This window comes from Indicator indicator, chromosome 2 (genome assembly GCF_027791375.1).
Source record: "Indicator indicator isolate 239-I01 chromosome 2, UM_Iind_1.1, whole genome shotgun sequence".
Lineage (NCBI taxonomy): Eukaryota > Metazoa > Chordata > Aves > Piciformes > Indicatoridae > Indicator > Indicator indicator.
Window position 1 is genome coordinate 55,374,622 of NC_072011.1, and position 12,036 is coordinate 55,386,657.

Genomic DNA, 12,036 nt, shown 5'->3' on the forward strand with positions numbered 1-12,036 from the left:
TGTCCTGTTGTCCCTGCCAGCCTTCCGGTAGGCCCCCTTCACCAATAAGGTTCTCCCTGGAGTCTTGTCTTCTCCAGGTTGAGAATCTCTACAGATTGCCTTTGCATTACTCATTGCAAGATCGCTGTGAGTCAGCTTTTATAAATACCAGTCTACAAGATAAGAAGGGCTTTGCAAAATATCTTCAAGAAATGGCAACAATGTGGCATTTAATGCCAAAAGGCTTTCAAGCCTGTTCTACTATGAGGTGGAAATACTCCTTGCAACACCTGTCTCCCTCAGAAAGGGTAGCATATACCATGCCTATAAGTTAGCAGCAACTCTATTCTGAAAACTGAAAACTTTGAAGGCACAATTAAAAGCAGATGTTTTATCTACAAAGTTTATGTTGGCACACTAAACTGGAGTGCAGAGTGTTTATGACATTCTCTCCAACCTTGCAGATGTTTTCTCAATGTACAACAAGCTACATGCACCAAAATGGAAGTAAGAGATGAGCAAAGGGTACCCATCCTCCCCACTGAGCAACAGAGAAAAGACAACCAAAGCATATTACAGCTCACAATACAGGTTTATTAGTAGAGATGTTTACAGAAAAATCTGTGAATTACTCCTAGCCTAAGATTGACAACTGGGGGACAGGGAGAGGAGGGGACATTATGGTTTATGGCTTTGTTTGCTGAATCATTTAAAAAGTCGCAAAACTGATTAAGTTTGGGGGCTACCTCAGTCTTATTAAAAAAAGTTCAATTCACAGATAAAGGAGAAGGAGCTTTCACCAGTAATTTAGTAGCTACGACCAAATAGGGTGTAAAACTTGGCAGGGTTTTTGCCACAGACACATCTTGCTCCACACTGTAGTTCACGGAGAGGCTGGAAAGGTATGCAGAGGCTTTTTGCTCCCATGGAGGGGGCACCAGGCTCAAGATCTTGATCCCTGAAATAAAAGCACATTCATAAATACTTTCCACTTATAAATAAAGGTGCAATAAAATATATTACAGACAAAAATCTCAAAAGCCTGCTAATTAGCCGGAAAGTTTCAGAACTAAGGGGGTGAATATATTGAATTATGCAGGACAGTATGAATCATAGAACAGCTTAGGTTAGAAGGGACCTGAGAGATCATCTACTCCAACTTCTCTGCCATGAGCAGGGATGCTTCTCAACTAGACTTGGTTTCTCAAAGCCTCATCCAACGTGGCCTTGAACACCTCCAGGGAGGGCTATCCACAACTTTTCTGGGCAACCCATTCCAGATTCTCACCACTGTACTGAAGAACTTTTTCCTCAGCTTAAAACCATTCCCTCTTGTCCTGTCGCTAGACACCCTTGTGAAAAGTCCCTCTCCAGCCTTCCTGTAGGTCACCTTAAAGTATTGGAAGGCAGCTATAAGGTCCCCTTAGAGTCTTCTCTTTTCCAGGTTGAACAACTCCAGCTCCCCTCAGCGTAACCTCATAGCAGAGGTGCTACAGCCCTTGGATCATCTTTGTGGCCCTCCTCTGGACCTGCTCAAACAGCTCTGTGTCCTCCTTATGATGGGGACACCAGAACTGGATGCAGTATTCGAAGAGGTTGTCTCACAAGAGCAGAGTAAAGGGGAAGAGCCAAAGGTGAGCACTGTACATTAGTGTTATGCATGCCCAGAAGCATCTTACATCCCTGTTTTACACTTCAAACATTTTGATGCTCTTCGGTTCAGTTATATTTTACCTGGCAGTGGTCTTCTTGATCCAATCCTCGCAATCGATTTCCCCACAAAAAGGGATTTGTACAATCTGAAGGGGAAGGAGAGGGAAAAAAAAAAAACAAACACAGAAACTAGTTATACATAAAAAAATATTAAACCAGCCTTTTTTCTGGAAGATTCCCAAACCTTAAGATCTCATCTACACTGAAAGTGGGAAAAGTTATGATTGTTACAATTAAACTTCAATCATAGTATGATAGAATGGCTTAGGTTGGAAGGGACCTTAGATATCATCTACTCTAACCTCCCTGACACGGGCAGGAATGCCTCTCAACTCGACTTGGTTGCTCAAGGTCTCATGCAGCCTGGCCTTGAACACCTTCAGGGAGAGGGCATCCACAACCTCTCTGGGCTCTCTCTCGTCAGAGAAATATATGAACTCGCTCATCCCTCCACAGTGCAGTCTGGAAAAACCTGCACAGACCCCAAGCAGCATTCACATCAAGTCAGGGTATTGATTTTAATTTTTAACCCAATTTATCTTCCTTCCATGGAAGCTACAAATACTGGTTTTCAGGAAAAGTTTAAAACTTTCAAACTGCAGAATGAATGCTTGCTTGCATACTGCAAGTCAGTGCTTTCCTAATGAAACTTCTATTTTAATTCCATTACTATGAATGTTTGTCTTTTCTGAACAAGACAATGACATACATATTTTAAGTAAACAGAACTGCCAACAGCACATTTTTATTGGGAGTGGGAGGGAAGTGGTGTAATATTTTCCTGCTGGTTCCTTCAGTTAGCTTAACTGAAGAAAAACTGAAAAAGTAAAGTTGAAATGATAATCTCATTCACTTTTCTCAGTACTACTTTTAGCTCTCGCAGAAGATCTGTTTTCCCAGGTTTTATATTCATAGAATCATTAAGATTGTAAAAGACCTCTAAGACAATCAAGTCCAGCCTTCTACTCAACACCTTCATGACCACAAATCCATGTCTGAAAGTGCCACATCTGCTCATTTTTTGAGCAGCTCCATGGATTGTGACTCCAGCTCCTCCCTAGGCAGCCTGTTCTAATGAATCACCACAATTTCAGTAAAGAAATTCTTAATATCCAATCTAAACCTCCCCTGGTGCAGCCTGAGGCTGTTTCTTCCTGTTCTGTCATTAGTTACGTGGGAGAAGAGGCCAACACCAGCCTCACTACAACCTCATTCCAGGCAGCTGTAGAGAGCTAAAAGGTGTCCTCTCAGCCTTCTCTTATTCAGGCATTTTACTAATTTTTTTCATTTTTAATGGACCTTCACAGTGATAATTCTGTTTATTACTAAAAAAAAAAAAAAGTAGAGTGACTGTTAAAAAGACACCCCCTTCACACATTTGAACACTCCTATAATGCTAATAGCTCAGGGTAACAATAGCTACCAAATTCATCCTTCACAGTCATTTTCATTCTATCCAAGCTGTGAACAAGATTTGCTCATCTGTGGCCTTCTTTTAACAAATTTAGATTCTTAGTATAAAAATCTCAATTTGCCTTGTCCTGGAATACACCTTTATAAGGCTTCACCTTTTTGCAGTTGAAGGAATTACTACTACTCTAGTGTACTGTTCTCGCATTAATCTTTGGTTAAATGAAACTTTGTTTAAATACCTCTGCAATTATTCTGAAGAGTTTCAGCTAAACTTTGCAGGCAACTTAAAAGAACACAGAAGCAGTTCACATTTTAAAGAGCAGCTCACATTTTTAAAGAGTGAACAGTCTATGCTGCAGTTGCAATAAGGGGAAAACAGCAACAGGAATGAAGCAGGACTACTTCAGCTTACAAATTTTCCTCTTAAAACAGCAGTCAGTGTAATTTCATGGCAGTACAGAATACTTATGGTGTAAAACATTGTCTGTACAACACACAGAGTTAAGAGAGTGAAAGTCATAAAATGGCATATGTAATTTTTTTCCATTTCAGATATGCCAATTATAATAATCTCCGATAACCTAAATACCAAACCACTACTCAACTTGGAATGGAAAAATATTTGTTCCCGTTTCCAAGTTTAACTATGTTATAAACTAGATTATATTAGAGTTGTTATCATAAAAATTATCTTGGCCCTCTCTAGAACCTAGCTGTGTACAACAGTGAATGTCGGGGCATTGCAGACCAGGCATTTTACCCTCTCAACAGGCAGAGGGTATCACATTTGAAACCTCTGCATCAGGAGGAGAAGAAAGGAGTTCTATGGTATTTCATCGAAATTAAAGGATAGTAAGTTGTGTGCAAGTACAAAGAGAATTATCTTCATGTTGCATTCCTGCTTTTGGAATGAGATAGACTCTTCACAGAATTATTGAGGCTGGAATAGACCTCTGAGATCACCAAGTCCAGCCTATGACCTAACACCACCACACTGACTAGACCATGTCACTAAGTACTAAGTGACACATCCAATCTTCATTTGTTTATCTTTACATACAAGTTTACTGCATCTCCTAAGATTTTTTTAAAAGCTTATGTCTTCCTCAGTTGTTTCTTTATCTTGAAGACAGTCAAACACAGTTTCAGAGTGCTTGTTTACTTCAGAAGTGAAAGACACATGGATGGCACATCTTGAAATCACAGCAGCAGCACTAGTTGTACATTTAAGCAGAGCATAATTACTTGTTAAGCAAAGACTGAAGATTTTAATTCTTTTAACACCTCCCACCAGAATCATCAGAAGCTTTTGGGACAGTTGCATGAAGGAAATGATACTTTGCAGTCAATAGGGAAAGAATGCACAGAATGCCTAAAGCCTCTATATCCTTAACTTTCCAAGCATGCTAAATCAGTCCCTCTGAAGTTCATTTAGAAGTTGTTACAAACAGAATTTAAGTGCAATACAAATGCAAGATAAGAGGGTGCTGGAAGGTCAAGTAAGTTAAAGCTGTAAGTTAACAAAAGTTTTATGAATTCTTTGCACTAGTGCATTTTGCAGCAGAAACTTAGAATTTTTCAGAGTACAACTAATTGCTACAGAAAAAAAACCCCAAACCAATAGATCTCTCCTTATAAAATACACAGATTTGACGACTGATCCTGAGGATCCTGCTACTTGAAAACATCAATCCACATGAACAATTTCACAAGATGAGGTTTGTGACAGAATTTCAGGGTTAAGAACTTCTGTCAGTGGATCTGTGAAAAGCAGCAGCAGCTCAGATTCTCTACTAAAGACCTAATCTCTCGTCTAAACCTCAAACACTTCACTCGAACTTTCAATTTTTCACAGTTCTCTAGATCAGTAGACCTCAAGTGCTCAGTAGACCTCACTTGCCCACATTAAGGGTTATTCTGACTATCAGGCCAAGAAGGTTTCTGACTGGCAGCAATTCCCAATAAACCCAATGCCTTCTACTCAGGTCATAAAGGTAATACTTCTTTGACGTAAATAGCATGTACTTTAAACTCTTACTTGGACCTTATTATGAGACTTGACAGGTGTTATTCGTTGTTTGCACTAGAATAATGGCAGTAAATTTATCTTAATCTGAAAAACATATTTACATGAATCTCCCTGAAAAGCATTTTATGTTAAAAATGTAACACTTGAATGCAGATTTCCAAACTGCACCATTGTAGGTCACTTCAGGGTACCTCTGGCACAGAACTAAATTTTGAATGGCGATAGCTTGAAACTCGATTTATTAAATGCAGTATCTTAGCAGAAAAAGAAAGCAACAAGTACCACAAATTTTGGGAAAGCTAGTTTATGTTTGTGCAGCTCTACAGGAGAGGCTTCATCTGTTTGTGTCACAGTGTGAGAGCTGAAATCCCCCACCCATACTGACAGTGACCAGGCTAGCTCAGTGTGGAAGCAAATGAAAGCTGTATTTACAGGCAAAACTACAATCTATGATGAAATGCAATGAATACGTACAAATATACACTATTCACAACACTTACAAATATGTACAATCAACAGAAAAACACAACCAAGCCCCTTGGGCCCCCCAAAAGAGGGAGGGAGCCGTGCTTCTTTTCCTCCCCTCTCCCAGAGCTGGCAAAAGGGAAGAAAGCCAAGAAGCAGAGAGAGGTTCGTTAGACTTAGCTTGTCAAGGTCAGTATGTGTGTTATCTTCAGACAGAAAAGAAAAAGCAGGCAGACAGAGAGGACTGCAAGACTGCCTGACTGCCCCACTGTCCCATATCTTGTTTTGAGCAGTGATTCTTAAACATTTCTACCTCTTCAATGGAAGGTGTTTAGAAAAATCATTATTTTGCTTTCTAACACCCAATAGTGATCTATTTACATTCTTTCACTTTCTCTGCTCAAACTTTGTGAGAAGAAAAATTAAAGACAGTTTTGAAATCATCACAGTTTGTGAGAAGAGAATCCCATAAACCCCCCAACAGAATTCATAGAAAAGTTCTGAAATACCTAGTCCTTGATAATTTGTAAGGGCCACAAAGTATGTGAAGGCACCCAGCAGAATAGAATTCAGTACATTTCCTTACCTTTCCTAAGTCGAGCTCTTTTTGAAAGTCCTCCATAGTATTTGCCACCACCATATGACTTTTCAGGTCCTCAGAAGCTCTAAGAAAAGGAAAACCAAAATTGGTCAAGGCAGATTTATGCATATATCCTTACTGGTCAAATGAACTGAGTTTTCAAAGGCAGTAAAAAAAAAGTTACAAGGGGAGCTATGTGTTCATTTGAATCTGCCTAATCAGGTGGTGGCCTTCTACCACTTCTGCCCTGGAAGAGATAAAGGTTTTGATTAACTGCCAACGGTGTGTTCTTCAGGTTGCTGTACATATCACCACACTACTTCAAACTACTGTGCATGTCAGTTCCAGCTGTAAATAGAAGCAAGTAAGTACTACAAGTGTAGATTTTTCAGTTTAGATTTTGTTCTAAACCTAAATAGTAAAATGCTTTTAAACTAGGTAAAAACACTGCTTGTAAGCAACTTGGATCACCACAGAAGAAAGTAGGAAAACTCAACTGCTGAGTGCTGGCTCACTCTGGTCTTCCTCAGTGTATGATCAAAGAACAGTTTGCATTGACAGACCTGCAAGGGATTTTGTTCCAAAAACATTTGATTGCTTATAACAAAACAAACCTATGGAAGTCAAGAGTATATAGGGTCTTAAAATACACTTCTGAACTTCAAATACTGAAGCTTCCTGGACAACTTTGTGTCTTCCAAAATTCTCTACCAAAAGCATCTTTCAGGAATAAATCCTGTGCATTGGTATCCCATGAACTTCTTATGATGCATTTGTTTACTAATACTTCACATGAATTCATAGAACTGTGTTTTAAAATAAGTTCAGAACCTTTAACATTCTTTTTCATAAGCACAACAGGCAAATTCTCTCACAGTGTGTGAAGAAGTTTCAGACACTGAAAAACAAAATGTCACAAACAGAAAAATGAGCCTTACCTGTCTTTCTCCACAGATGAACCAATAAGGAGAAAAATTTTTATGAGAGGTAAAGTACATCTGTGATTAGCACAACCATTTACTGTACCTCTCAATTTACCTCTTGTAAAGGTTAGCATGGATCTCCTCCAAAATCTGCTTCAGTCTGTCTTCTGCTTCATGTTCAGAAAAGGTCAGCTTCTGTCCTGTGTCTCTTCTAACAGCTACAAACTGCTGGCTTTTCATGTCTCGTGGTCCCACCTCAATCCTGACTGGAACACCCTTCATTAAAAAAAGTTAGAGATGAGGATGAATAAACCATTCTCAGAAGAGTTCTTTCACTGTCTCTCCCTTTCTCTTCCCTATTTCCCCCCCTAACCCCTCCGTCTCCGTCTTAATTTGGAATTATTTTACACATTTCAGTTTCTTCAAAGAAAATCAGCATGTATTCCACTGCTTTGACATGTTCCTTTCTTTCCCATCTACACTTTCTTCACCTGCTCATTCTGCCTTGCTGCAAACTTGCTTCAGGAGCTTGGAGACTGCATCTGTGCCAACATGTAAGTAATAATAAGACAATTAAAGCACAACTGAAACTACATTAAGACCCAGAATAGTGCAAATCAGACTTTAAAAGTCCAAAGGATTCAGACCTCTATAGTCAGTTTAATGTTCCAGTTTATCAAAAATACCTTTTAATTCTGTTTTCACAAAACTCTTTCAGCTGTATGAAAAGCAAACAGTGAATGTTGTTAAATATAGCCCTAATATCAACATCATTGCCTAGACTATTTGACTATAAACAATAGTTTTATTTATGTAAAGCTTTTATGCTTCATAAACTTTGGTGAAAACAGCCATGTAATTTCTCATCTCCCATATAACATCAGACAGAGTTCTGAACTAATTAGTCAGTTAAGAGTCTATTGAGTCTAAGTTATTTTCTCTACATCCTGCTAACATGTGTCCCACACTGTACACATTATTTTATGGGAAATGCAGAAACTAAGTGCAAATGCATTTTGGTGGGTGGCTTTGTCTTTTGTTTTTACCAAGGGAAATATAATCAGTAAGCTTAAAAATAAAAGCAGTGTTCAACAGGTGAACAGGAAGACATTTACCCAAGCTTTCTAAATATTTTGTGCTCTGTAATCTCTGCAAGTTCATATCCATCAAATGAGTGCATCCTCCCTCCCTTACTTATGCTAGAAAGATGAGTAATATAGTAAAATCTGCCTGAGGTGTGAAATAACTACTCCTACTGCAAAGCTACATAAAAAGCTATTCAAAACTGTAATCAGTAAGTAATTTGAACTGAACATTCCAGTTTATGACATAAAAAAAAAAAAAACAGGCTCCACAATTAAAACTTGGCAGAATATGTCTAGCATTTCTAATTGCAATGCTGTTTTTCAGTGGAACAAGGATGCCCAAAAGGTCATGCAGGAAGACATCCTATGAAAGAGCAATGGGACTAATACCTGACATTATAACACAAGTACTCGGACATGAGAAATCTGCTAGGCTGAAAGGTACATAAGGCAAAACACTTTCTAGCTCATTCTTGTATTTGTTACTGAAGTACTCTTGTATTCTGTGAACTTCTTTATCAGCAGTCAATAAAAAAAGTGCACTTTGCCTGCTATTAGCCTGAGAAGCAGTTTACCTATTATGTTGGACACATTAGTAGACTTTATAAAAACCACTAAGTCTGCCTCCTTGATAAATTTAATTTTAAGAGCCTCACAGCATGAATTAATGGTATTAGAGTTACATTTTTTTTTTATTAAAAGGAAAAAAAAAAGTTACATAAAGGGAAGACAGCTTGGACAGAATGGGAGCTTTCAACAGCTCTCATCTTACACTGAAGATTAATATATTGAACTATTTTAAAATTCAAAATGAAAATATGTTCCTATAACATCACTCAATGCATTATTCAGTTTCTAATTACCATTGGTTTATTCTGCTCACTATTTTTGTTTTATATTTGATGAAGCAGAACTGCTCCTCTCAACTACTGTATGAGTGGAACATGGTAATTTTGAAACAACAAAAAAAGGCTCCTTTCTTTGTTCACACTGCACAGGTTTATCTTCTCTGTTCAACAAGGTGCAAAAAAGGCACTGTTGTGGTCCTGGAGACATTGAAGTATTAGTATAAATTTTAAAACATGCAAGTCACTTGCACTATTAATTTCATTTTCTAGGTATATAGAGTGGAGACTTGGAAGTTCTAAAAACAGTAGTGACGTAAATCCTGGAAAACAGAGCAGCTCTCAGAAAACATCTTTAATCCACACACTGCACTGGGTTGGAAGGGACCCTTAAAAGTCATCTTGCCCACCCCCTCTGCTGTCAAGCAGGGACAACTCCAACTAGATCAGGCTGCCCAGGGCCACATCAAGTCTGATCTTGAATGTCTTCAGGCAAGGGTGACTCCCAACACCTCCCTGGGCAACCTGTTCCAGTATTTATTTCACCACTCTCATTGCAAAGAACTTCATGTCCAACCTAAATCTACCCTGCTCCAGTTTAAAACCACTGGCCCCCATCCTTTTGCTGCAAGCTCTTAACAGTCCTTCCCCAGCCTTTCTGTAGGTCCCCTTCAGACACTGGAATGTAACTATAAGGTCTCCACAGAGCCTTCTCTTCCCCAAGCTGAACAGCCCCAATTCTTTCAGCCTGCCTAATAAAACTGTTCACTGATAAGGCAGCAATTTTTCTATTAAATATTTTCCTTCAGAATACAAGGCATGAATAAAAGTATCATGACCTCCCTCCCCCCATATAAAACATCTCCTGGAAATAAATGTACCTTAAGTTCCCAGTGGTTGAACTTCCACCCAGGTGAATAGTTGTCTCTTAAATCAGCTCGTACGCGGATATTGACACCAAGCAGCCTATTCCGATATTCGTTACATTTCTTCAATAAAGCCTCTTTGTCTTCTTCAGAAAGAGAATTTGTGATACCACAGGGGATAATTACAACCTGCAGTATAACACAACACGTACTTCAGGTTACGAAAAACCAGTTAACTCCTAGTGAAAAACGATATTGTGGCACTATATCCCAGCAATTTCTTGTAAGTTTGTCAGAAATAAAGAATACATTTCCCTTTTCATAGATTCATAGACTGGTTTGGGCTGAGAGGGCCCATAAAGATTATCCAGGTCACAAATCATAGAATTATTGAGGCTGGAATAGACTTCCAAGATCACCAGCCTTGGTGATCATAGGTCCAGCCTATGACCTAACACCACCACATCGACTAGACCATGTCAGTAAGTGCCACATCCAATCTTTCCTTAAACACCTCCAGGGACAGTGACTCCACCACCTCCCTGGGCAGCCCATTCCAGTGTCTAATTACCCTTTCCACGAGGAAGTGCTTCCTAACATCCAACCTAACTCCCCCAGAGCAGTTCCATCCCTCCTGCCATGGGAAAGGGACACCTACTATATCATGTTGCTCAAGGCCACATCCAGTTTGGCCTTGAACACCTACAGGTAAGGGTCATCCACAGCTTCCCTGGGCAACCTGTTCCAGTGGCTCACCACCTTCACTGTAAAGAATTTCTTTCTAATATCCAGTCTAAATCTACCCTCCTCAAACTTCAATTCATTCCCTCTGGTCCTATCACTACAAGCCCTTGTGAAAAGTCCCTTCCTGGCTTTCCTGTAGACCCCTTTCAGGTACTTTTATCTACATCATTTGGATCAAAACTATTTTAAATGGGTTAAACTTTACAGAGCACACTTTGTAATTAGATGGCTCCTATGTTAAGTCTTCCAAGTGCCTGATATGAAACACTCCTGAATTTCAAGACAGGAAACAAAATGGTAGGGATTGTTACCCACCTGAACACAGGCTACTCGAGGTGGGAGCACCAGTCCCATGTTATCTCCATGAATCATTGTCATGACACCAATAGTTCGAGTTGTAATGCCCCAGGAATTCTGATAAGCAAACTGCTTCTCTCCTGGTTTCTTGGGATCTTCAAACACAATTTCAAACATCTTTGAGAAATTCTGCCCCAGATGATGTGACGTTGCTCCCTGAAATAGTTGCAGCAAGAAGATTCTGCTTAACAGAAAGTTAAGTCTATCAAGTATGAATTTAAGGTTTTCATCTTACCGTGTTTACTGAAAAAAAAAAAAATCTTCTAATAGATAAATACCTGAATAGCTCTTCCACTGGCAGATATAAATGCCTCTACAGTGGTTGTATAATCACCCCCAGCGAATTTCTCCTTCTCAGTCTTTCTTCCTTTCACAACAGGTATTGCTAGGAGATCTTCATACACTTGGGCATACAGATCAAGTATTTGCATCACCTGCAATAAATATGTTGTCTTAAGAATTACTCAGTATTTTGTATTTGCTAAATCATGACATATTTTTATATGCCAGAGTCTGAAATCTTAAAAGGGTAACACTTTCTTAAAACTGTGATTAAAGAAATAGGATTTCTTCAATTGCTTTTAAACTTCGGCTGTCATTTTCTATGAATCAAGCTATCAAATCAAACTATAAACCATGACAGAAACCAAGAGTCGTCACTGAAGAAATGCCAATCCAATGGTTATGCTGACTTCTAGTTTCCACCTAAAAGTCTGAATATCTGTTAGGTAAACATGTCCTGATACTCAAACAAAACATCCATCTTTTGCACAAAGGAAGCGTTAGAATTTCTAGCAGTTACCATGTGAACACATTATTGATATATTTTAAGGAAAACAGAATTTTAAAAGAAAATAACTTTTAAGGAAAGCATTCTTTATATAACACACTTTTCAAACTCCCTACATTGTTTGAAGAGACTTAAAAGCCTCAGACATGGGTTACATCTGAGGAAAAAGTTTCTAGTACACTTGGCGTTTTCATGTGAGATCCCCATAGAAACAGAGACAGAATTCTACAAGGTCCTAGGAAAAGAT

The 12,036-nt window shown here is 38.9% G+C and overlaps 1 protein-coding gene across 1 annotated transcript in view; it reads right to left on the reverse strand.

The window, feature by feature from the left end:
- Nucleotides 1–566: 566 nt before the first annotated feature.
- The window catches only part of EPRS1 (glutamyl-prolyl-tRNA synthetase 1), a 46,770-nt gene continuing 35,300 nt past the window's right edge, over nucleotides 567–12,036 (reverse strand). Inside the window, exons 26-32 of the mRNA XM_054392753.1 lie at nucleotides 11,278–11,433; nucleotides 10,958–11,155; nucleotides 9,914–10,087; nucleotides 7,218–7,378; nucleotides 6,186–6,264; nucleotides 1,714–1,778; nucleotides 567–937 (exon numbers count right to left, since the gene is read on the reverse strand). Coding sequence (XP_054248728.1) covers nucleotides 787–937; nucleotides 1,714–1,778; nucleotides 6,186–6,264; nucleotides 7,218–7,378; nucleotides 9,914–10,087; nucleotides 10,958–11,155; nucleotides 11,278–11,433 — 984 coding nt within the window. The 3' untranslated portion in view covers nucleotides 567–786. The remainder of the gene's footprint in view (nucleotides 938–1,713; nucleotides 1,779–6,185; nucleotides 6,265–7,217; nucleotides 7,379–9,913; nucleotides 10,088–10,957; nucleotides 11,156–11,277; nucleotides 11,434–12,036) is intronic.